Raw genomic sequence first — 27,501 nt, 5'->3', positions numbered from 1 at the left:
CATTTCTTGTATAAATTAAAAATAAAAAAGATATATTTGAGGCTTTCATACTATGTTATTTCAGCTGGATGTAGTTTCCAGCACAGAGTGAGAACCCCTTTAATATGAATACCATCATCAGATAACAGAGTTGAACTTCATGTGCAGTGAAGTTGGAGTAAAAATTGTGGGCTTAGGAGACACAGAGAATGCATTGACAGGGATCCAAATGTACAAGGATTGTGACAGAGCAGTTTTTCCCATCTCTCGAGACAGGCCAGTGTGTTGCAATTCAGACCATTCTAGTAACACCTCAACAAGAACTACTTTGTGAACAATCACCCTGGCTTGTGAAAGAACAGGGGGAGGAGTTAACTTACTAAGAATGTTTATTAAGGAGAATGTCTGGTAAGACCTCATTCAGTGAGACAGCTGCAGAACAGCAGAACAGTCTTTTCTTACCATGTGGGTGTTGGTGGTCTTTCTGCTTTGTCTGACTCCTGGTCGTATACACACGGATGAGACATGCCCAGGTAAGTCCAAACTGCTGATTCTACTATCCTTGACACCTGATAGTAGAATATTGGTAACTATACCAATATTCTACTATCCACTCTAACCTAATACTCACACTAACCCTCCCCATCTGCGCACATCTAAAAAAGGTGCCTAAGATCTTGGGCGCCAGATATTATTGACAGTACACTTTTGGTAATTTTACTGATATTCGACTACTGTATCAGCATAACTAACCAATTCTCATGCAAATCCTCCTCCACCCCACACTAATAATACTATGCTCAAATCATCTCATAGTTCTAAGACTAAAGTAAGCTCCATAATAGCTGGATCCCAGGTAGCTTACTTCCACTGCTCTTCCTCTGTATTCTCCAATATTTTCTATAGTATAGCTGAGCACCCATCTGTACTTCCGCCACCCATGTTAACCCATTTCCACTACGCCTATCACAACCGATCCACAGCACCCAAATTAACCCCTTGGCGCTCGGCTATAGTATAGCCAAGCACCCATTTTTGCTACACATGCATCCATTTATGCTACACTGCAGCAACTGATTACTTGTCACTGCAACCGATTACTCACAACCGACGTGTCCAAATCATACACTGGTCACCACTTTAGTTGCAATTAACATTGTGGTCTTTGCAGTGCCCTTATTACTAGCCAGCCACTTGCGCCCAAGTAAACTATTTTGCCCCTATCTATGCCTAACACTAACCTCCCTCCTCCTTCTAACACTAACCTACCCTTACCTACACCTAACACTAACCCCGTCCCAGCTGCGGCTATCTCTTTTAGCAGATATACTGAGTTTGGTTACATAATATCTGAATCCCATGCGAGCAATTACCCCCATCGCCGCTACCTGCGCCGTCAAACACCGGTTTCTGCAACTTCACCACTATCTGTACTGTTGAACACCAGTTTCCGCCAATCCACTGCTATAGTGATGAGCAAAAATGCTGATATTCTTTTTGCATTAATTTTTGCTAAAATAATGTTAAATTTGACTTTCGCGTAAAAATGCCATCAAAAATTATATTGTAGAAAGTGAAGACCGGCACCATCTCGATGTATCAATGCTCTTTTATTGTTACATAGACTCCAAAGACATCATATGCAATGTTTCGGAGGACAGACCTCCTTTTTCAAGCTTATGACACTGACATAATCTTGAAAAAGGAGGTCCGTCCTCCGAAACGTTGCATATGCTGTCTTTGGAGTCTATGTAACAATAAAAGAGCATTGATACATCCAGGTGGTGCCAGTCTTCACTTTCTACCGTTTACAATTCAAGAGTGCTGCCGGAATTCTAGATCTTGGCACATCGACTTGCTTGTCATAGAGGAGTGTACATTTCTAAATAAAAAATTATATTGTAATCAGTTTGTGATTTTTACCTTTTCACGCTCAAAACAAACAATTTGTATGCGTTTTTCGCAGTAAAAATGATTTTTTGCATTTTCATGAATTGTTGCCATATTGCGGAAATACAATGTATTTTCGTGAACATTTTCTCAAATCGAATTTTCGATGTGAAAATGACTATGGCAAAAATTTGCGCGAAACACTGCACTGCTACAGCTACCTCCAGAACACATTAACATTGCAGGCTATGGCAGCAGCCAAATTTCCAGTGGCCGCAGGTGCCCACATTTCCCACTTTCAAAATAATCTCCAAAATCCCTATTATCCCTGTCTGGAGACACCTCAGAGAATCGTTCATTTATGAGTGAAAGGAACATATTTGCAGCACCTTGCATCCTTCCCCAGTGTCCCATATTAAATTAGCAGCATTAGGAAAGAACTGATTGTTACAGGCTCTGGAAATGGGTTCACTGTGACATGAAATGGGTTCACTGTGTGTTACATGAAAATTGCATGCTACATCCCCATCCATCATCTTTTCTTGCAGAGGTAAAAATTTTAGGCTTAGGAGATACAGAGAAGTTGACAATCCTTCGGGGATGCCCTGGCCTGCCTGGCGCTCCTGGTCAAAAAGGTGAACCCGGCCCTCCTTCTGAAAGAGGTGAGTGAACATTTAACAATGCACGGATAATGATCTGCAATACTGGTATGTTCACGAGCACAGTTGTGGCACATTTCTTTCACAAGACACTGGATGAATCTTGGGGTAGATGAGAAGCAGGAAGTCACAAGTGGTGTCACCTATGCCTTCTTCTCCTTGTGCTTTTTTCAAGGACATCCCCTCTTCATTGCCAACAACAATTTCCAAATAGTAGGGTATATACCCCAAAAGAGGGGGAGAGCAGATCTTGTTATCCCAAGGCAATTCAAGTATGCCACAAGAGGTATAGAGATGGCCCGAACATCCGATTTTCGGTTCGCGAACCTTCGCCAAACGTTCGATTCGTGCGAACTTTCACGAACCGCAATAGACTTCAGTGGGTAGGCGAACTTTGAAAACTAGAAACATTTATGTTGGCCACAAAAGTGATGGAAAAGATGTTTCAAGGGGTCTAACACCTGGCACCAAACACCAAAAGTCCCGGGGAAAAATCTGGATTTGACGCAAAGCAGCGTTTTAATGGCAGAAATCACCTTGAATGCTAAATTGCAGGCCTAAAGTGCTTTAAAACATCTTGCATGTGTATACATAGCAAGAAGTTTTAAATCAGGATGATACCATTTATTGGCTAACTACAAATGAATAAGAATAAACAAGCTTTCGGCCTTGCAGCCTTCGTCAGGTTTACATCCTGTTAGTTTGCAAGCTAGTGGTACAGACAGCTTATATACATGCAACATCAAAAGGGAAAACAGATTTTTTTTTCAAGCATAAATACGTCATTAAGATGCCTTAATACACACAGACCATCTAAATGCGGTAAGATAAGGATCCTTGTTTACTTCATTGCTCACAGACCTGTACAAGGTACAAGGTAAATTTTCCTGTGGGTCCACCAATCTGGTATATCTGATCATGTGTGCTAAATGCCCCAATGTTATGTACGTGGGAGAAACTGGACAAACACTGCGCAAACGTATGAATGGACACAGGCACACTATTAATGATACCAAATCTGGACTCCCAGTTGCTACACACTTTCGGTCCAACGGACACAGCATGGATGATCTTTGTGTCACTGCCCTGAAGGGCGGCTTCAAAACGTCAAATGACCGATTAATAGCAGAAACAAAATTTATAAATTAGTTCAAAGCTGTGCAGAAGGGTTTGAATAAGGACAACAACTTTCTATATTGGTATGAGATTGATGATATATGAACTGTCTCAGCCACTCTAGCTGAACTTGTGAACTAAGAATTTACGATACCTCTGGGTCAATCCTAATACCAGGTCTGTGAGCAATGAAGTAAACAAGGATCCATATCTTACCCCATTTAGATGGTCTGTGTGTATTAAGGCATCTTAATGACGTATATATGCTTGCAAAAAATATCTGTTTTCCCTTTTGATGTTGCATGTATATAAGCTGTCTGTACCACCAGCTTGCAAACTAACAGGATGTAAACCTGACGAAGGCTGCAAGGCCGAAAGCTTGTTTATTCTTATTCATTTGTAGTTAGCCAATAAATGGTATCATCCTGATTTAAAACTTCTTGCTTTTACTGATGGCTAACACGGTACAATACCCTACTGCTACTATGTGTATACATCAATCAGGGAGTGTAATTAGAGTACTGCTTCACACTGACACACCAAACTCACTGTGTAACGCATCGCAAACAGCTGTTTGTGTAGTGACGGCCATGCTGGACTGGTGCGCACCATGACAAGAGTGCAGGTGATGGCGGCTTTCCAGCCCATATGGTCGCCGGGCTGAGGTAGCTGAATGACAGAACAGTGACTGTCCAGCTGATCAAATTTGGTCAGTCCACAATGAAGCAATGACCTTATTATCGTGGGTGTCCCCCCCCCGACATACTCATATAGCCGTCGGTCATTGCTTCATTGTGATGTGCAAGCCCCTTCACTGCGGCACGGTAATGATCACGAATTGGAATTGCCACATGTACATGCCTTTTGTTTTGTTGTTGCAGCTGCAGAGCAGCCAGAAAAATTAGGCAGCCATGTACACGCACCAGAAAAATTATTATAGCAGCCGCTGCTGGCAGCGGCCTTAAAAATTCAGAAATCCACCTGGAGTCCTGGTGGACCCTGTTGGTGGTGGTGGAGAAGGCAGTCAACCGGCCTGCGGGCAGAGATGCTGTGTGGGGAGCGACTTAGTCTTGGGGCAGGCAGTCACACTGCGTGCAGGCAGAGATGCTGTGTGTGGGGACTGACTTAGTCTTCGGGCAGGCCTGAGCATGCTTTGCAGACCAGGCATCCGTGGTCAGATGGACCCTTGACCCAACGTTGTGTGCCAGAGATGTCACTACTTGCCTTTCAACATCACGGTACAGTTTATGTATCGCCTTTTTTGAGAAAAAATTGCGGCCTGGTATCTTCCACTGCGGTGTGTGGCTTTGCTTCTGTGTGCTGCTTTTCCTCAGGTGGTCATCCCATTGCAGTTTGTGCTTTGTAATCATGTGCCTTCGTAAGGTAGTTGTCCCTACGCAGTTCTTGATCTTTCCACGGCTCAATTTTCGGTGGCAGAGAGTACAGATGGCATTGGTCTCATCTGAGGCAGACACACACAAAAATGTCCACATTGCTGAGCCCTGGGGTGATGAGACTTTGGTGGTGGCGGCCGACTGAGTGTTAAGTGGGGTGCCAGAATCAGAGCAGGAGGAGGAAGATATGTCACGCTTCCGTGTGGAAGCTGAGAAAGATGAGCTGTTCTGTGTTAAATAGTCAACTACGTCCAGACAATATTGGGGGTTGATGGCACATGCCTTCTTCTGAACACTGTACTTTGGTCGAGGGCCACACAAAATCACGACAGCGCGACCTCGAACAGACCTGCAGGTGGCCTGCCTCTGCCTTTTGTTTTGTCCATATTGGGGGTGATGAAGTGAAAGGTATGCACTGACTTGACTAATACAATGTGCAGTCACACAGGTGAAGTTAACAGGTATGCACGGAGTGGTATATCACACTGCGTGCACTCACGTAGGTAGGTTGGTGCACTGAACACAACAGGTAGGTATACACAGTAATGGGTATTACAATGTGCACCTGTCACACACACGTACCGTGAACAGGTAGAGTGACTAGTGGTATTAAATATCACACTGCGTGCGCTCACGTAGCTAGGTGGGTGCACTGAAGTGAACAACAGGTAGGTATATGCAGTGATGGGTATTACAATGTGCACCTGTAACACACAGACAGGTAGCGGACAGGCACAGTGACACTTCGTGCACTCAACTCACGTAGGTAGGTGGGTGCACTGTGAACAACATGTAGATAGGTATATGCAGTGATGGGTATTACAATGTGCACCTGTCACACACAGACAGGTAGCGGACAGGCACAGTGACACTGCATGCGCTCAACTCACGTAGGTAGGTGGGTGCACTGTGAACAACAGGTTTGTAGGTATATGCAGTAATGGGTATTACAGTGTGCACCTGTCACACACAGACAGGTAGCGGACAGGCACAGTGACACTGCGTGCGCTCACGTAGGTGGGTGGGTGCACAGTGAACTACAAGTAGGTATATGCAGTGATGGGTAATGTGCACCTGTCACACACACAGATAGTCACTGAATGTGCTGGGCCTGGCAGTGGCACACACACAGTATGAATTATCAATGCTGTCTATGCAACACAAGTGTCAGTGGGACACACAGGGAAAAAAATAGATCACAAGAACAAGATTAGCTCTCAAAAGAGCTGTTGTGGGGTGCTATTTTAGCAATAAGAATCAGCAAGGAAAAAGCTAAGAAGCCTACAAGAGCCTAACTAATCGTTCCCTATGAGAGAGTCTGCAGCAGCTGTCCCTTCTCTATTTACTGCAGGCACACGAGTGAGTAAAATGGCCGGCGATGCCTGCCTTTTATAAGGGGGGGGAGTGGCTCCAGGAGGGATTGTATCCTGATTGGCTACAATGTGCCTGCTGACTGTGATGTGTAGAGGGTCAAAGTTGACCCTAATGGTGCACTATGGGGGCGAATCGAACTTCCGGTAAAGTTTGCGGTTCTCCACGATCGCAAACCCCCGGAAGTTCACCTGGAACCGTTGCCGGCGAACCGTTCAGGCCATCTCTAAAGAGGTATGCTGCCAGTCACAATCAGGAGACAGTAAAGCAAGTCAAAAGAGAAGATAAGGAGAAAGAGTGCAGAGACTGTGTGTGACATGTATCTTGGTGAGGGTCACAAATGAACTGAATGACTCTCACCTTATATGATGGATGCATCTGTCTTATAAGTGTCAGCAAGCAAACATGTGCCATTTACACTTGGGCGCCAGCTGGGTTAGCAGAATTAGTTGCTTTATCACCAAATTGATAGCAAACCATCACTTCTCTACCCAATAGTTATTCGGGCAGCATGGGACCATAAGCCTGGATAAACCTGCAGCTATTAGCCTAGGAGGTAAACATTTGATCGACAGTGCATGTGGTTTGCAAAACTAAATAAAAGTGGATGATGCTAGTGAGGGGCCTCACAAAATAAGTTACCCCTTAGATTGTACTGCATTGATTTTATGCCAGAATAGAAAGTTTTTTTAATTGCTGTAACTAGCATCAAACGCTTACATTTTGTCTCACAAACCATCTGCAGACCCGGTCATGTATACAGTGGGGTGCAAAAGTATTCGGCCCCCTTGAAGTTTTCCATATTTTGTCATATTACTGCCACAAACTTGAATCAATTTTATTGGAATTCCACATGATAGTCCAATACAAAGTGGTGTACACGTGAGAAGTGGATCGAAAATCATACATCATTCCAAAAATTTTTTACAAATCAATAACTGCAAAGAGGGGGTGTGCATAATTATTCGGCCCCCTGAGTCAATACTTTGTAAAACCACCTACCAGCTTTGCACATCTAGAGACTGAAATCCTTGCCCATTCTTCTTTGCAAAACAGCTCCAGCTCAGTCAGATTAGATGGACAGCGTTTGTGAACAGCAGTTTTCAGATCTTGTCACAGATTCTCGATTGGATTTTGATCTGAACTTTGACTGGGCCATTCTAACACATAGATATGTTTTGTTTTAAACCATTCCATTGTTGCCCTGGCTTTATGTTTAGGGTCATTGCCCTGCTGGAAGGTGAACCTCCGCCCCAGTCTCAAGTCTTTTGCAGACTCCAAGAGGTTTTCTTCCAAGATTGCCCTGTATTTGGCTCCACCCATCTTCCCATCAACTCTGACCAGCTTCCCTGTCCCTACTGAAGAGATGCACCCCCCCCCCCCCCCCCCGAGCATGATGATGCCACCACCATATTTGACAGTGGGGATGGTGTGTTCAGAGTGATGTGCAGTGTTAGTTTTCCGCCACACATAGCATTTTGCATTTTGGCCAAAAAGTTCAATTTTGGTCTCATCTGAACAGAGCACCTTCACCTTCTTCCACATGTTTGCTGTGTCCCCCACATGGCTTGTGGCAAACTGCAAACGGGACTTCTTATGCTTTCTGTTAACAATGACTTTCTTCTTGTCACTCTTCCATAAAGGCCAACATTGTACAGTGCATGACTAATAGTTGTCCTATGGACAGAGTCTCCCACCTGAGCTGTAGATCTCTGCAGCTCGTCCAGAGTCACCATGGGCCTCTTGACTGCATTTCTGATCAGCGCTCTCCTTGTTCGGCCTGTGAGTTTAGGTGGACGGCCTTGTCTTGGTAGGTGTACAGTTGTGCCATACTCCTTCCATTTCTGAATGAACACTTGAACAGTGCTCCGTAGGATGTTCAAGGCTTTGGAAATCTTTTTGTAGCCTAAGCCTGCTTTAAATTTCTCAATAACTTGATCCCTGACCTGTCTGGTGTGTTCTTTGGACTTCACGGTGTTGTTGCTCACAATATTCTCTTAGACAACCTCTGAGGCCCTCACAGAGCAGTTGTATTTGTACTGACATTAGATTACACACAGGTGCACTCTATTTAGTAATTAGTACTCACCAGGCAATGTCTATGGGCAACTGACTGCACTCAGATCAAAGGGGGCCGAATAATTATGCACACACCACTTTGCAGTTATTTATTTGTAAAAAATGTTTGGAATCGTGTATGATTTTCGTTCCACTTCTCACGTGTACACCACTTTATATTGGTCTTCCATGTGGAATTCCAATAAAATTGATTCATGTTTGTGGCAGTAATATGACCAAATGTGGAAAACTTCAAGGGGGCCGAATACTTTTGCACCCCACTGTATTCCTTTTAAGACAAAAGTATATTTGCCAGGGATGCTTATACAGCAGTATTGCGACTGTTCAGCTATCACCGACACAAGGTCTTTTTGATAAAAAAAATGTTCCTCTTGTTCCCACTGTTCTCCACCCGAGGTGGTTTTTGCGGGGCAGATGGAACTCAGAGGCATTTTCTCTGTCTCATGACATGCCTCTGTGTTCCCCCACCACTGCGCTATAGCCTCCCGAGATTAGCGACATTATTTGTCTCTATCTTGGAGGTAAACATCGAGGCAGAGTTTCCAGAGCTGCCATTGGGCAGCACTCCTACCCTGGCCGCACCCCCTGCAGCTCCCCCTCCTCCCTGCACGCTGGATGAGAGAATCAATCTCTCTTTCCAGCATCATGACCCAGAGGTCACAAAAGTGAAAGTGGGCCAGTGCGGCCCACAGGAGTGGCGAAGAGCAGCGATTTTGACGGCTACCTGATCCGCTCATCCCCCCAGATCAGGTAACCTAGGGTTTTTTTTAATATTAGGCTCTCTTTAACATACTGTACCTAGCAATTAGTGATTACATCACATTTGAAGGCTTTGCTAAAGTCAGTGCCATTGACTTTAATACAGAACCACCCAAAGTTCGAGTAAATTCTCACGAGACTGCCAGGAGCATTTCCTAATATTTAGATCCATTTTGTGGTTAATCAACATGCAGTGAACCTCAGCTCTTCCATTTACCATTTATCTATTAACCTCCCCGGCGTTCAATTTTCCCAGGATTTCTTTGCAAAAAGTGATAAAATGTATTTTTAAAACTTTTTTTTTCCTGTAACTTGCCAAAATGTGTCAAGCAAGGGTCTAGTATACAGTGCAGGAGAGTTTTGATGTGTATGCACGTTTATACTGTTCATAACATGTTTTTATGGATGGACATTTCTGTCCATACCGCTGGGGAGGTTAAAAGCACTTGTTGGATCAAATGCTTATATTTTATACATGCAAAAAAAAAAAAAAAAAAAAATCAAGTTGAAATACATTTATGCACATACATACTATATATGACCGTGGATAAACACACTCCAACCGTCGTTTTTACTCACATGTTGCCCAACATATGATAGCATCATCGCCAAGCTCTCCTTGTTGGAGTTTATTTACATCATAGTTAGGAAAAAGTAAAAAAAAAAAAAGTAAAATAATTATCCTAAGTAATATTTTCAATGCCATTTAGAGTGGGAAAGAAATAATCACACACCAAAATAAACACAAGAGAGACAATGTGTACCATTTCAATCATACCAACCATTCAAACCTGCTAAAGTAGCACGGCTTAATGATCCGTAGTGCGCCATATGCACACCTTACATAGCAGTGCGCGCAGCCATGTAAGGAGTGGGCCTTCCTTAGTTACGTGGATTGCAACGCGCGAAGCAATGCGCGTAACATTAACTGCTGGTGGCCCTGCTTCTGTGAAGTATCGCTACCGAGATACTTCATTTGCGGCCGCTACCGTATTAATTTACATTGCTATGTAAATTAATACAGTAGCGGCCGTGAGTGAAGCAGGGCCACCAGCAGTTAATGTTACGCGCATTGCAATGTGCAAAGGTAAGGAAGGCACACTGGCAGCGCGCACTGCTATGTAAGGTGTGCATAGGGCGCACTATGGATCTTTAGCAGCCCTGCTTGATGAATCAAGCCCTATGTGTTAACCCCCCCCCCCACACACACACACACACACACACACACACACACACACACACACACACACACAAATACACCAGGGCTTGAAGTAGAGTTTACTTGTAGGCTAGGTGAAGTTCTGAATGTCTTAAAGAAGACTAGACTGTCAGGCTTGTTGTTTTCGTTTTCCCTCTCTTGGCTATAAGCTTACTAGCTAACAGCAAGTACCCACCGGGCGATACTTGTATCGAACTTACTCGACATTAGACAACATAATTTAACATAAGCATGACACGGAGGTTCAGATTGGATAGATCACTGACGACTCCCGCAACAAAGTACCGCAATCGTTTGCAGTCTTGTCATGTCCATCGTATAACTTCGCGCATACCCTACGGCCGGAACATAGAGGGAGATGGATCAGAGGAGTGCTGGTCATCAGGGAGACATCTCTGGATCCATCTCCCTGCATTGCGAGGTGAGAACATAGCTTAAAGGACTTCCGATGTGAATATACAAACCTATTTTTTACTCACATGGGGCTTCCTCCAGCCCCTCGCAACCACGTGAGTACCTCACCGCAGCCCCGGTCCCCCATGTTGTCCCGCTGGCTGCAGGAATGAACACACAGGGGCAGAACACCACGATCATCACAGGCGGCCAGAGGAACAACGCAGCAACAACTCAGGCAGCTGCTTGGGGCTGGAAGAAGCCCAAATTGATTAAAAATAAATAAATATATATATATTCACTTTAGAAGCCCTTTAAGAGAAGGCTGATGTGGGGGGGGGGGGGGGGATTGCTTATTACTACATTGTTTAGTAGCTCCAAATAGCACCTTCAAAGCTGTTAGTTCAAATTGCGAATAGATCTCTGACAGAAAAGTTCTTTCTCATGCGGGAGTGAGTCCCTCCTGCCACCTGACATCCACAGCAATTGTTTGATTGGGCCTTCAAGATTCTGACTTTGTTCCACATAGGGTGTTGCCGTGCCAGATCACGAGTCTAAGTCAAGTTATATGTTGTGATATACAGTATATAGGGCTTGATTCACAAAGCGGTGATAACTCAGTTATCACGCCTAAAAGACTTTAGGCGTGATAAGCCGTGCAAAGCTGAGTTATCACCGATTTGTGCTGCTCTTCGCGCGAAGCTCCCGCGCGCAAAGTTTTTGCACGCGTAGCGCACCGCGCTGCGCGCGCAAAGTCCCATAGGGCTCAATGGACGCTGCGCGCGAAGCACGGTACACTGCGCGCGCAGCACGGTGCGCCACGCGCGCAAAACTTTGCGCGCGGGAGATCGCGCGAGTTTCTTCTTATCACGCCTAAACTGAGTTTAGGCGTGATAAAGGGCTTTTCACAGGCGTGCAAACACTTTGCACCGCTTTGTGAATCAAGCCCATAGAGTCAAACTGTATGCTTTAGTCAACAAAAGTAGAGGTTTAAGGCTAGGTTAACTGTGGGAGTTGCGTTGCATTCTCTCTACCAACGGAACGGGAAAGCGGCACCACACATTATCCGCCCATTGCTTTGCATACAGTGAAGCATACAGTCAGTGAGAAGTATGCATCACTGTTGCATGCAGTGCATTGGGATGCCACACATTGTTATACCGCAACTGCCCACTAGGTGATACATTGCAGTGAAGCAAGCCCCATTACAATTCCACTCTGCAATGCACCACTGTGAACCTAGCCTAATGTTTATTCTACAAATAATAGCAGAAACTACATTTACCATCAAGGCTTTAAGGGGTCCACAAATCATTCAGGTGTTATTGTTATATCCACTAGACTAGTGTGAAAAGATTTCTTCTCTTCCATCATCTTATAGGTCCAAAAGGAGAACCTGGGAAAGCTGGACCTGCTGGAACACAAGGTGGGCTTTTAGTTTTTTGTTTCCGTGTTTGAAAAACAAAACATGATAAAAAGAGGCTATGGGGCCTGATGCAGTAAAGTCCGCTAAAGTTACGATGTGTAGGGAGCGCAGGGCAATTTTATTGCTACTAGCGCAGTGGAGCCTTGGTCATTAACCCTTAGCGCCATGTGCATTACTGAGTTAACGCATGTGCTGCTATGGTAATGCGCGTATTAGTGTGGTAAAGCAAGTGGCGCTAAGGGTTAATGGCCAGCGCTCCTCTAGTAACGGTAAATTTGCCATGCACTCCCTACACATGAGAATGAGAACTTTACCAGACTTTGCTGCATCGTTTGAACAATTAGACCTATGTCTAATTCTCTGAATCACTGTCTCAATGCACAGATATTAACTATGTAAAACACAACCGAAATCTCATGAGCTTAAAAAGAAAAGATTTCAGGTCCATCTTTTACATTATGTTGCACTGATTTGTTTAATGGCAGGGAATCTGAAGTGAAAATAAACTTATGAGATAATGATTAGTATGTGCAGTACAGCTAAGAAATAGAAGATTAGTAGCACAGATATGAGTTTAATATTGTTTCCAGTACAGGAAGAACCTCTCTGAGTTCTCCGACCCAACTTGAGTCGCTGTTTTATGGAGCACTTATACATCAAAGCAACAGATTTAGATATGATTTTTACTTCAGGGAAGATGAGAGGGTCATTAGCTCTACTTGTTTATAGTTTAAAATGCCTTGTTTAATATTTAAAAAAATAAAAGAGTGTGACTTGTAATTGCAAATATGACAGAATTATTCAATGTTATAAAAAAGAAGCTATATATCTAAAAATTGAAATATGAGACTATTTTCTTTGCTACTAATGTTCTATTCATTATCAGTACTATAGTAATGAGCTGTCACTTACCTGCATAATGTACCCACCGATAGGCTGATGGCAGAAACCTAGATAGCGGCACTCTGAGTCAATAAAGTGAATGCTAATCACATGAGAACTTTGAAAACCAGTCACAAATCTGAGATTAGAGATCCAGCCACATTTGTTCATCTGGATGCTCCATTATGGGAAATTGGATAGTATCATAAACTCTATCCCTCATGGAGTTTGAAAATAACTCCTTTTCCACTAGTAGAGGGTGCATTGTGCTGAGGTGATGGTGAAGCTTTGCCTCTCCTCTTTGCTAATCCCCAAACCCCCCCCCCCCACACACACACACACAGACACACACTTTCTACTGAAGGCCATAGGAGCTGAAAAATAGAGGCAAGGGAAACCCCGATGCAAATAGAATAATCCTCGGAGAAAGCCCTATGTAAAAAAAGTGAACAATAGTAACTTTGAAGATTCACCTAATAGGTTGGTTGTATTGAGCCAATCCAATATTTAGGAACAAACGTGTGGTTATTATGTCCTCCCTAAAGTAAAAAGTTACATAACTAATGGAAGCATATACAAAACAAAATCCAGTTGCTCATAGCTTCCTGGTCAATCAACAATCTTTTTCTTTGCCGTCACTGAGCTTGCTAGTCAGGGTGATGGCTTATCCCTTATAACGGCCTTTCTCAAACTTTTTACCCTGGAGGAAACCTGAACATACGTTTTGGATCTCAAGGAACACCTGCAAGTAATTGTGGGATCTCAATGAACCCCTGAATTTTTTTTTCAGGTGGCTGTTTATGTCACTACCCCCTATTACAGTTCCCTTCATCATCATAATGTTGCCTTATTCTAGTGCTTTTTATTCATGTGCTCATTTTTATTCTGACTGTAATGCTTTTTACAGTAACCCCTATTATACTGTGCTCCCTATCATACTCCAAACCCCCCACGATAGGGAAAAGTGCCAAGGAACCCCAGCAGAGTACTCAAGGAACCCTGGGGTTGTAGGGAACCCTGGTTAAAAGCCTGCCTTATACATTTATAAAAATCCAAGGTCAAACGTCATATCATGTTACAATCTTTATTATTACTTTGAATGTATTTACCTATACATTTATGTTGCCTGTTTGCCTTTGGAACAGGGTCAGCTGGGCCTCCTGGATTAAAAGGAGAAAAAGGTGAGCTTAAGTTCTTTCTTTCATAACATATAGTTATAGCCCGCTTACTTTTGTCCCAGAGGAATGTTATTTGTGTAAAAGTCGCAAACAGCCTAGCTAAACGTAGTTATACATTTGACGGTGGCCACCAGATCAACCATCAGTTAGATCAGAGGGAGCTATTGCCTGCTCACATACTGCAGACAGATTTGCAATAGATTTTAGCATGAAATCTATTGGAAATCTTCCTAGCTTCGCTGCCTCCTCCTCCCGAGTCCCCCACATGTAATGTGTCTCCTCCTCTTGACACATGTATGTACGCACGTAGTGACGTCAGTACATGTGGCAATGTCACGTGGTGTAGGCACTTGGCATAAGCAATTCAAAAAGACATTGGACATAGGAGGAGGCAAGAGGGGTAGACTGCTCAGGGGTCTGCTGGGTCCATTAGTCATCGGGAAATCAAATGCCATTACTGCCGCTCATCTGATCAAACCCTTTCGACCAAGATTTTGCAGCATGCCTAATCGATTATTTCTATTGATTCGGCCAGAAATAAATCGATCAGGTGGTCAAGTTGCAACATCAATCTCTGCCAGATTCAATCTCTATGATCGAATTGGCTGGATATCAATGCCGGAAATTAAGTAATGTACGAGTACAGCAATGCAATGTACAGTACAGCAATGTATGTGTATGTTATATCAAGTTAATTTAAAAAGTTCTTCAGTGACAAAACTACTCTCTTCTCTTATGAAAGGGAAGTCTGCTCACCAGAATAGTATAAAAGTCCAATCTGTATTGGCAAATCATTCTGGACAGAGCATATCTAGCTGATATCCCTCTGTCCAGAATGATTTGTCAATAAAGACTGGACTTTTATACCATTTGGTTGAGTGAACTTCCTTTTCATCAGTGCTATCTGGTTCGGCTGTGCCTGGTCCTGATCCTGTTTTTGGTATGGTGGCGTGGTGAGCGGTGTTTCCCTTTCAATATGACTTTACTCTCTTCTCTGCTTACAGTCACTGAATCTTACACAGAAAAACCCTCTTCTGTGTTGCTTAGCCTTTTCTACTACTATTCAAAGAACAGCCAAAGGATCTGCTATGGCCGTGGGAATATGGCTAGTAATATTTTTGGTAATGTGACTGATACGTCTTCCGAGCAAAGTAAAAGAGGCTGCTAATACCTTTGTGACAACCCCTCCAATTCCTGTCCCCTTTGTCACAGCTTACCATTCAGCCCTAAAACACTGAGTATTCTGAATGGATTCAACACTGTAGACAAAGTAACCTTTTGGATTGGTTTGTGAGTCCACACACAAAACAATTTTGAGTGTATGTATAGTCAATACAATCTGTGTTCTCATTCAGAGATCGGGTAAGCTGCCATCACTGCACATTTGAGTGTAAGAAGATGATAGCTCTTTAGCTAGTCTTGTAGGAAAAAGGGTTATTTCAATAACCTCGCTAGATATACCAATATATACTAATAAAACAGTTATGGTAAAGTGCTCTCCGAAAGGCAGGATTCTTTGCAGAGGGTATTCAGAACAGGCACTAAGGCAAACAATGTTTAATTGTTTATTTTCAAAAAAAATGGTGCATAAAAAGAATAAAGAAAAATGTCAAAAATTATCTAATAGAATGAGATTTGTTATGGTAAAATATTGAGACTTAAAGGGACACTTAAGCCTATTAAAAAAAATTTTTTTACTCACCTGGGGCTTCTACCAGCCCCCTGCAGCCGTCCCGTGCCCTCTCAGTCAATCTCAGATCCTTCCATCCCCTGCCGCCAGCTACTTTTGATTCGCCGAAAGGCCCGACAGGTCTGCCGATGCGTAGTCTTCTTCGCGTTCCCGAAGAAGATGAACACGAAGAAGGAGAGATGTGGCCAGGACTGCGCAGGCGCAGTGAGCCTGTCGGCCGAAATCGAACGTAGCTGGCGCCGAGGGACAGGAGGATCCAAGAGTGACTGCGAGGGCACGTGACGGCTGCAGGGGGCTGGTAGAAGCCGCAGGTAAGTAAAAAAGTTTTATGTTTAATAGGCTTCAGAATCCCTTTAATATAGAAATGAAAACCGGATAAAGTCAGAGCAGTCTATGGAATTACCGTGTCCGTTGTGAAATTGTAAGTCCAAGAAGATGATAGAAAGTTCTTTGTTAATAGTCCAAAGATAAGCCCCAGATCCAATTGGGATAGCAGATGGATCCGTGATGGATGGATTAGCATGGAAGGACCAAGGACAGTGTGTGTATCCAGATCTTTAACTCCCTCTCTCCTGGAGATTGTAATGAGAGATGGGCAGACTCTGCTATCTGATCCACTTCTGTCTCTCTCATTGGAGGGAGAAATCAGTTTGCAATTGTTACGATTGGTGTCAGCACACAGAGAGAATCTGATTATTGGTGATCTGCAGTATCACCAACAATACAGATATATACCCGATTATTGATGATCTACAGAATCACCAATAATACAAGTATGACTAACCTCTGGACACCCGATAAAGTGATAGTGTTTACTGACAGTAAGACGGATGAGAGAGTTCACCCGAGGAGCGGGTGACTCAGATTGTACTGCAGCCGGATCTCACCTTATAAATGGATGAGACAGTCCGTGCTACAACCAATAGACATATGAATACTACAACAAAGAGGAGGAACACAGTAATGCTGTACAGCTGACCACCTGTGGAGCAAGTGATTCAGACTGTACTGCAACCAGATAGTGTTTGGTGCACAGTATATGGGGAAATGATCGTAAAGATGTTAGATCAAGGGTTTCCCTGATGGTACAGACTGTTTTGCAGCCTAGGTGTAGTTGATACAGTTGGTGCTGCAAACTAAGTGACACATGCAGTACTGCTGCCTAAGAGCAAGTGATACAGACAGCACTGCAACCTATGTATACCTGCAAGCAAGTATAACAACTAGGTATCAGTATCCTACACCCACAGGCGTCTCACCCACCAGGCAGGTATAAATTCTTGCCTACAGCGGCAGGAGGCGGCAGGAGCGCTGCTGCACTGAGTAGTGAGAGAAGAAATGCCTCTCAGCTCACTCAGGTATCAGTTTACACTACAGCAGCAGCTAACAGCAGCGCCTGACTCGACTCATAACTGATTCACTGACTGATTTATTTAGTTCCTTCAGCTCAATGATTCAAAGAACCACATTAATGAGTCAGTGAGAGAAGGCACTCCTCCCAGGTCACTCAGGGATCTGAGTACAGCATCAGCTCCTGAGTCCTGACTCTTCACTCTTAACTGATTCACTAATTCATTCAGTTCCTCTCTCTCTGCTACTGGTAACTGTGTGGATGTAGAGACTGAGTCTAGCAGCCAGGCATGGACTTCCCCCCAGGCCGCCTTTTAGTCAGTGATTTAGGGCTGGTCTGGTGTATTCAGGTTTGATGTTGTAAGGCAATGTAAAACACTGGGCTAGCTGATAAAAGTGCAATTATAGGGCAGGCAAGCCGGTAAATATACACAGCAGGATGCAGAGCTCGTCTGGAGGGTCCGTGGGAAAAAAATCTGTCTGGTCTCTCCCCATTGTTATAATGACTGCATGTGCAGATAAGGTGTTAAACAGGTTGAAAAGTTTTGACAGTCCCTAGAGGAGGGCTGCTTTCTGACTTGTGTGAGAGACTGGCAGGGAAAGCAGTCCTATTAGCGGCAAATAGTCTCTGTGTAATGTGGTACTGCAATACAGATCAGCTCTCTGCTCCATCTCCTGCTTTTCTCAATCTCACTCCACTCCTCCTCTCTCTGGGCTAGTGCACGACAAAATCGCAATAGCAATCGCTAGTAATTTGCAAATGTGACTTGATAATTTGGGCTAAGGCTGCCATGATAACGAGCCTCAAGTCTATGTTTCCCCCCAGGCCAAAAGGTCCCAGTCCTCCCCTGGTAGCAGCATAGTGTGTGTGTGTATATTGTATGTCTACTGTGTGCTGTGTGTGTATAGTGTGTGTGTGTGTGTGTGTGTACTGTCTGTGTGTACTGTGTATAGTGTGTGTGTTGTGTGTGTTGTGTGTGTTGTGTGTGTTGTGTGTGTTGTGTGTGTAGTGTGTGTAGTGTGTGTAGTGTGTGTAGTGTGTGTAGTGTGTAGTGTGTGTGTGTGTGTGTGTGTGTGTGTGTGTGTGTGTGTGTGTGTGTGTGTGTGCCGCAATAAGTATATTTTATGGTGAAACGCTCTGCTGCATTACAACTATTTTCTGGTGAACCCATGCCGCAATAAGTGTATTTTCAGATTTTCTGGTGAAACGCTGCTGTATTATGATTTTCAGGGGTCTTGCGGGTGGGGTTCACCACAGGGGTGGTGTTCACCACGGGGGTGGGGGTATGGGGCTGGGGGGGCAATCATGGGGGAAGGGGGGGCGCCACATGATTTCTCGCCTGGAGTGACAAAATGGCTAGAGACGCCCCTGCCTACACCTGAGAGGTAGGTGTAGGCAACTACTTTCCCACACCAGTGTCAGGGCCCACTGATGCGGTAGCAAGGTCAGACAGAGGCCTGAAACACACCAGAGGAGTTTTTCTGAGCGTTTTGAGTTTTTAAATCTTCTGCTAATGTTATCCTATGTGTCTGTGCACACTGGAGCAATGAGGTTTTGTAAAAAACCCCATAGCATTACATTGGGAAGAGGTTTTGAAACCTCTAAAAGCTCTTCCCAAGGTAATGCTATGGGTTTTTTACAAAACCTCATTGCTCCAGTGTGCACAGACACATAGGATAACATTAGCAGCAGATTTAAAAACTCAAAACGCTCAGAAAAACTCCTCTGGTGTGTTTCAGGCCAGACAGAGTTTGACAACGAGCGGACAGATGCAGTACAGAACGGAAGGCTGATTCAACGTCAAAGACAAGCAGGGTTGGCAACGTGAATCAGATAGGCTGAGGTACAGAATCGACAAACGGAAGAATAGTCAGAGCAAGCAAAAGGTCATAACAGATAAACAATGTATTAGTACTTTAAAGCTATCAACAGAATCTGACTAAGTGTGGATCCCCGGCTCCAGCCGGTTCTAGCACACTTTGGGATCTGACTAGGTTCTGAGCGCTAACACACTATAGCATTTGCAACAGCAGACGCGTAGCTACTGACAGACCTGCTCTATATATAGTCAGTATGCTCCCTAGCGCCGCCCCCAGCCACTCAGCCAATCCGGATGCTAGCTGGAGTCAGCTGACCGCACGATCAGATGACTCCCCTCTTAGCTGCATAAAGGTCCTGTCGCTCTGCTCGCGCGCGTAGCCCTTAACCTGTGAGCAAAGGAAGGACCTTGAGCACATACCCGCGCGGCAGAGGCCGCCGGTTGACACGCGGAGAAAGCCGCCATGCCGCTTGACTCAGCGGCGGCATCTCCGCTATTCCTTACAGCAATATGAATAAATATCATAATTCCCTGCTGGTACATCCGCCAGTAAACATGACAACAAATTCTGGCATATCATGATCTATTGAATTTATACATATCAAATAATGAGTAGTTATCTTTTATAACAGAGAATTCCATATCACTGTTGCAGAAAGTGCCATAATAATGATTGACAGCTTGCCATGTTCATATATTAACCAGCGACAATCCCACAATGATAATTCAAAACCTAAATTGTGTATTTCTTAGGTGGAATTAGAGGACACTTAGAGCTGATCTTCCTGTTAGCAGGACATGGAGAATGTTGCTTTTGGCAGCTTATGGGTCTATGGCCCCTCTGTTTTTTGACTCCCTTAAAGGGAAAATCTTCTTAACATATAGCACCTTTTAAGGAAACTGTGGGAAAATCTTTGAGTGCTTACTTTCGTGCAAATGGCAAATCCATCACAACCTTTCAATAACTTTTTATCAAATAAACGTTTGTCCCTAGAACTTCTTATGGTGTGGCACTGTGGCTTATCTGTTGGAGAGAAGGAGAAATTTTTGCTAGTGTGGCTAAACCTGAAGCTAAAGAGCAGGCATGAATCAACAGCCCCTGTGACCCCCCTCTACCCCACAACAGCTGACTCTACAAGGGGAAATGGAGGAGCAGGAGAGGAGAAGCAGAAGATTTTATAAGATGATGATGCACATAGTCTTCAATACAGTCAATAAAGATATAAAACAGTTTGTCATATGCAGGAGCACCAAGGCAAGAAATAAATAACAATGTAAGCTTACATAAATATATCACCAATGAGGCATCTCTGTATGAAAAATAATAATCCTTTATTAGCCAACCATGACATAAAAAGCAAATTATCCAGTTGGATTGATCCATAGCCTGGGGACTCGGTCAGAGCGACAAAATCCTCTCACCCAGCTGCATGGTGAAGCAGGTCCTGCTGCAAAATCAATCCAGAAGTCTTGTGAGTTACATTATCAAGGAAGTGTCAAACTGTGCTGTGCTTATGACAATTGTTTTAGCTGCACCCCAATGTCTCCTTCCCCCAAGAGGCCAGCCAGTGTGTACAGAAACGGGTACCTGTGTGAGTGCAAGTGTTGGAGACTGCATGTGGGTTTAAGCTTAGCATAGTGGAGTAAAACCATATTTAATTGATTTTAATGTATCATTGGTGTAAGCACTTTAATTACTGAATAAAGGTTGACCATATTTCATTTTCCTTAACCTAATGAGTCATGGCACTTAATATTTTTCCCTAGTCCAGTACATTAGTAGTGATGTTGACTCCTGCAGTTTATGCAGTATGTGTGGTTGAGATATATATGTTTGTGTTTACAAAATTAAAACAAATAAACCAAAGGGGAATGAGAAGCATAGTAGGGAAAATATATAAATATTTCATAATATACATGTGGTAGTAGTCTAATTGATCAAGATAAAATATAAATATCAAGTATGGCAGGATTAGATGATATACAAATAATTTATCACAATGGTAGATGCAGCACTATGTAAAATAAATCTGTGCGCACCAAGGTGCAACATGATGAAAAATGTCATGAAATATGCAATATTATATGTGAATACTGTAATTGTTGCCAAAATAAAATCATAAACTTGAAAAAGATGATAGCTTTGGAAAATACAAGATGTTGTGAAATAAACTATGTTTCTAGAAGGTGCTACAAAAAAAAAAAAAAAACCACACAAAAAAAACCACAAAAAATAAATGATGCCTGAAAAAAACAGCATATAAAGTGGATAGTGCAGTATGTCCAAGAGAGGAACGTGGAATGGTGAATTAAAATAAAGAGAGGAGATATGCTTACCAGTGGAGTAATGAAAGCTGCCATCTGAGCACTGCTACCCCCACTACATACCCTCATGTTCTCTCTAATATACTATTAATGAACATTGTAAAAAATAAGTAGTTTCATTCATTAACCTTTCCCGGACCGATGCAGTACGAATCTACGTCCAGCAGGTGGTGCTACGGCCCTCACTGGAAGTAGACTTTACATTACATTGACCGTGTGTCCCTGCTCTTACCGCTGATCTCGCCGGTCTGTCCCCATCGCAATTCGCTCGCCCTGCCATCTCTGTGACGGCAGAGCTCTTTGAGTAGGTCAGGAGCCATTTTCTTTGGCTCCTGGCCCTGTCATCACTGTAAGCCGCTCCCATTAGCCAATGAAAGCGGCTCCTGACCGGCGCACAGCACTCTGCTGTCATAGAGACGGTAGAGAGAGGAGCCTGCGGCGGGGACAGAACGCCGTGACTGGCGGAAGCGGCGGATTTTTGCGGTGATTCGTCGGGAAGTGGAGTTTTACTGTACCAAATTGGTTATGTAATATTTAGCAAAATTTCTCTTTAAATACAGAAACATTATATTTGTTTTTCACAAAATCTAAGACTGTAAGTTTGATGGAGAAGTCTAAATATCCTTTCTATTTTCTATAATTTCTCACCAATTTCTATTCCCACTAGGAGAGAAAGGAGAAACGGGTCCCCTAAACCCAGGCTATGGTGAGTCATGGAAACCTTCAGGGGTCGAGTGGGGCGTGGATGCGCGTGGACGGCGTCCACTTACTATTTCTCTAGGGTGGACGCCGTCCACGCTGGCTTGTGTGGAGGGAGCAGCGCAGTGGAAGGAGAGCTGTGAGCAGCGGTGGAGAAGGGGGCCATCTCCCCCCCCTTCTCTCACCTTGGGGCTCTCCTTCCCTCGCTCTCCCCTCCACAAGTAATGTGCGGGCAGCCGGCAGCAGGCGGGACTTACCTCTCCTCGTTCCGGCGCCGGATCTGCGTGCCGCTGCTCTGGTCTGAACCAGACCAGACTTGCGGCACGCAGATCCGGTGTTCCGACGACGAGGAGAGGTAAGTCCCGCCTGCTGCCGGCTGCCTGCACATTACTTGTGGAGGGGAGAGCGAGGGAAGGAGAGCCCCGAGGTGAGAGAAGGGGGGGAGATGGCCCCCTTCTCCACCGCTGCTCACAGCTCTCAGTCTTCTCTGCGCTGCTCCCCTCCTGCTAGGGGGGACACCTGGCTACCTATTCTGGCACATATACCCCCTGACTACATATACTGGGGACATATACCCCCTGGCTACATATACTGGACACATATACCCCCTGACTACATATACTGGAAACATATACCCCCTGACTACATATACTGGGCACATATACCCCCTGACTACATATACTGGGCACATATACCCCCTGGCTACATATACTGGGCACATATACCCCCTGGCTACACATACTGGACACATATCCCCCTGGCTACATATACTGGGCACATATACCCCTGGCTACATATACTGGGACATATACCCCTGCCTACATATACTGGGCACGTATACCCCTGGCTACATATACTGGGCACGTATACCCCTGACTATATATACTGGGCACGTATACCCCTGGCTACATATACTGGGGACGTATACCCCTGGCTACATATAATGGGCACGTATACCCCTGGCTACATATACTGGGCACGTATACCCCTGGCTACATATACTGGGACATATACCCCTGACTACATATACTGGGCACGTATACCCCTGGCTACATATACTGGGGACATATACCCCTGGCTACATATACTAGGCACATATACCTCTGGCTACATATACTGGGGACTACTATACTCATGGCTACTTATACTGGGGACACCTATAGACCTGGCTACCTATGCTGGGGGTACCTATTTTGGGGGAACTGCTGTCAGATTATCTGCATTTTTGTGGAACCGCTGTTATGTATTTTGGGGAACTGGCTGCCAGATTATGTGTATGTTAGGGGAACGGCTGCTGCCAGATGATTATGTGTATTTTGGGGAACAGCTGCCAGATTATGTGTATGTTACGGGAACGGCTGCTGCCAGATTATGCGTATTTTGGGGAAATACTGCCAGATTGTGTATGTTTGGGGGACCACTGCTGCCAGATTATATGTATTTTGGGTGTTCCGCTGCCAGGTTTCGCATATTTTGCGGAACTGCTTCCAAATTGTGTATATTGGGGGAACTGCTGCTGCCAAATTATCTATTTTGGGGGAACCAGTGCCATATTATCTGTATTTTGGAGGAACTTCTACCAGATTATGTGTCTTTTTAGTGAAATGCAGTCAGCTTACATCTATTTTGGGGGATACACTACGGCAGAGCTCAAACTTCCCCGGCAGACCTTTTCCTTTTGCATCACTGCTAAGGTCATGTATATTTGGCCCCACCCATGACCACGCCCACAGCATGCTTGACCACGCCCAATTTTTGGCGCGCCGCGCTAAGATGGGTTTTCTAGGTGAGTCCACTCACTTCTTTTCCCAGAACTAGACCCTGGAAACCTTAAAGTGGGGACAAATGTTCTGCACTTTTTTAATTTCTTCTTACCACAATGCACAGTTAAAAGATAACTGAAGAAAGAGGAAGTTGGGAACGGTCAGTCAACTAGTGTTTTTTTTTTTTAAAGGAATATTAGGTGGCCATCACTCTGATCAGAGTCAAAACTGAGTCAGATCACCTTATCTGCATCCCTGTTCTGAGGCTGATCCTTTGGTGTAGTCTGCTGCTCATGCTGTGATTACTGTATAGGGTGGGACCACAGGAAACCCCTTGGTTGTGGCTGCAGGCACCCATGTCATTTATCAAAAATGACATGTGGCCACGTAGTATGATGTCCAGCAAACACTTTAAAAAAAAAACTGGATGGGTGACCAGGAAGGTGCATCTCTCACTAAGAATAGAGATGGCCCGAACTTCTGCCAAAACTTCGGTTTGTGCGAACTTCCGCAAACCGCAATAGACTTCAATGGGGAGGTGATCTTTGAAAAATAGAAACACTTATGCAGGCCACAAAAGTGATGGAAAAGATGTTTCAAGGGGTCTTACACCTGGAGGGGGGCATGGTGGAGTGGGATAGACGCCAAAAGTCCCGGGGAAAAATCTGGATTTGACGCAAAGCAGCGTTTTAAGGGCAGAAATCACATTGAATGCTAAATTGCAGGCCTAAAGTGCTTTAAAACATCTTGCATGTGTATACATCAATCAGGGAGTGTAATTAGAGTACTGCTTCACACTGACACACCAAACGCACTGTGTAACGCACCACAAACAGCTGTTTGTGTTGTGACGGCCATGCTGGACTGGTGCGCACCATGGTGGGAGTGCAGGCCGTGGCGGTTTTCAAGCCCATATGGTCGCCGGGCTGAGGTAGCTGAATGACAGAACAGTGACTGTTCAGCTGATCAAATTTGGTCTGTCCATAATGAAGCAACGACCTTATTATCGTGGGTGTGCGCCCCCCCGACACACTCATATAGCCATCGGTCATTGCTTCATTGTGATACACAAGCCCCTTCACGGTGGCAAGGTTATGATCACAAATGGGAATTGGCACATGTACATGCCTTTTGTTTTGTTGTTGCAGCTGCAGTGCAGCCAGAAAAATTAGGCAGGTATGTACACACACCAGAAAAATTATTATAGCGGCCGCTGCTAGCAGCAGCCTTAAAAATTTAGGAATCCGCCTGAAGTCCTGGACCCTGTTGGTGGTGGCGGAGAAGGCAGTCAACCGGCCTGCGGGCAGAGATGCTGTGTGGGGAGCGACTTAGTCTTGGGGCAGGCAGTCACATAGCGTACAGGCAGAGATGCTGTGTGTGGGGACTGACTTAGTCTTCGGGCAGGCCTGAGCGTGCTTTGCAGACCAAGTATCCGTGGTCAGATGGACCCTTGATCCAACGGTGTGTGCCAGAGATGTCACCACTTGCCTTTTAACATCACGGTACAGTTTAGGTATCGTCTTTTTTGAGAAAAAATTGCAGCCTGTTATCTTCAACTGCGGTGTGTGGCTTTGCTTTTGTGTGCTGCTTTTCCTCAAGTGGTCATCCCATTGCAGTTTGTGCTTTGTAATCATGTGCCTTCATAAAGTAGTTGTCCCTACGTGGGTCTTGGTCTTTCCACGGCTCAATTTTCAGTGGCAGAGAGTACAGATGGCTCTCATCTGAGGCAGACCGCTGAGCCCTGGGGTGATGGCACTTTGGTGGTGGCGGCCGACTGAGTGTTCAAGGGAACCTTAACTGAACGGGGGGTAAAGAGTTTCACTTACCTGGGGCTATTACCAGCCCCCTGCAGCAGTCCTGTGCCCTCGGAGCCGCTCTGGAATCCTCCGGTCCCCCGCTGTCACTTAGTCTTGTTTTTGACGACTCACCAGTCGGCCGGCCACCATGCGTATTATTGGACGCATTCCATACTGCAATTAGCGCTGTTGCGGACCGCATATCTACGCGTGCGGAATGCGGCAATGCGTATTTTTGTAAGCATTGCGGTCCGCAACAGCGCTAATTGCAGTAGGGAATGTGTCCAATAATATGCATGGCGGCCGGCCGACTGGTGAGTCGTCAAAAACGAAACTAAGTGACAGCGGGGGACCGGAGGATTCCAGAGTGGCTCCGAGGGCACAGGACTGCTGCAGGGGGCTGGTAATAGCCCCAGGTAAGTGAAACTCTTTACCCCCCGTTCAGTTAAGGTTCCCTTTAAGTGGGATGCCAGAATCAGAGCAGGAGGAGGAAGATATGTCACGCTTCTATGCGGAAGCTAAGAAAGATGAGGTATTCTGTGTTAAATAGTCAACTACCTCCTGACAATATTGGGGGTTGATGGCACGTGCCTTCTTCTGAACATTGTACTTTGGTCAGGGCCGCACGAAATCACGACAGTGCAACCTCGAACAGACCTGCCAGGTGGCCTGCCTCTGCCTTTTGTTTTGTCCATATTGGGGGGGATGAAGTGAAAGGTATGCACTGACCTGACTAATACAATGTGCAGTCACACAGGTGCAGTTAACAGGTATGCACGGAGTGGTATATCACACTGCATGCACTCACGTAGGTAGGTGGGTGCATTGAACACAACAGGTAGGTATACGCGATGCCTGCCTTTTATAAGGGGGGGAGTGGCTCCAGGAGGGAGTGTAGCCTGATTGGCTACAATGTGCCTGCTGACTGTGATGTAGAGGGTCAAAGTTGACCCTAATGGTGCACTATGGGGGCGATTCGAACTTCCGGTAAAGTTCGCGGTTTTCCGCGATCGCAAACCCCCGGAAGTTTTCCTGGAACCGTTCGCCCGCGAACCGTTCGGGCCATCTCTAACTAAGAATTGTTCTTTTCTTAGACTTGGGCTGATAAACTCAGTGGCTCAATAGATCTCTTGAACCTCTTTGTAGATCTTAGATTCTCATCAAAATTCTCCTGATGCTTCTCCTTTACCGGAAGTGAAGAACTAGGCATGGTGTGTTTTACACCAGCTACTCAACTGAAATCTTGTGTGATTTTCCAGAATGTGGGTCTGTAGCCTGAGATCTATATGGTGCAGTGTAGTGTCGCTGTCAATGTAGTTTCAATTTCCATGTCCTTCCTTACCATGTAGTGTCACAGTCAGGGGTGGGGACTCTAGAAACTGTCAGTGGAGTGGTACCTAGTCCATGTCACTACAGTGAAAAACTGGGGGGAATGTGAGTGAGTTTTTTTAAGGCTCTTGCTTAGCATTAAGATTTAATAGCACCAGTAAATAAGTATGGAATGTTTACTATTGGTAGTCAAAGTACCTGACTAGAGGAGAACTATATATGTAGTGTATAGTGTTGATGGTGGGGGCTACAGGCCTCTGCATACTATGGAAAGACACTAGAAAGTTGGTTTAAACTGAAGGGGCCATCAATGTAACTTTGCAGCCATGTGCATGTCTTGTACATGGCTACAGTCACTTTCAGCTCCATGCATCTAGGTTAGGG

General features: G+C 44.7%; 1 protein-coding gene across 1 annotated transcript in view; it reads left to right on the top strand.

Annotated features, from left to right (window-relative positions):
• Positions 1–413: 413 nt before the first annotated feature.
• Positions 414–27,501, top strand: part of LOC137532821 (ficolin-2-like) — a 68,615-nt gene continuing 41,527 nt past the window's right edge. Inside the window, exons 1-5 of the mRNA XM_068253758.1 lie at positions 414–512; positions 2,418–2,531; positions 12,241–12,285; positions 14,313–14,348; positions 22,198–22,236. Coding sequence (XP_068109859.1) covers positions 443–512; positions 2,418–2,531; positions 12,241–12,285; positions 14,313–14,348; positions 22,198–22,236 — 304 coding nt within the window. The 5' untranslated portion in view covers positions 414–442. The remainder of the gene's footprint in view (positions 513–2,417; positions 2,532–12,240; positions 12,286–14,312; positions 14,349–22,197; positions 22,237–27,501) is intronic.

Source organism: Hyperolius riggenbachi, chromosome 9 (genome assembly GCF_040937935.1).
Source record: "Hyperolius riggenbachi isolate aHypRig1 chromosome 9, aHypRig1.pri, whole genome shotgun sequence".
Classification (NCBI taxonomy): domain Eukaryota; kingdom Metazoa; phylum Chordata; class Amphibia; order Anura; family Hyperoliidae; genus Hyperolius; species Hyperolius riggenbachi.
Note: the sequence above shows the minus strand (reverse complement) of the source record. Positions and strands in the feature narration are given on the sequence as shown.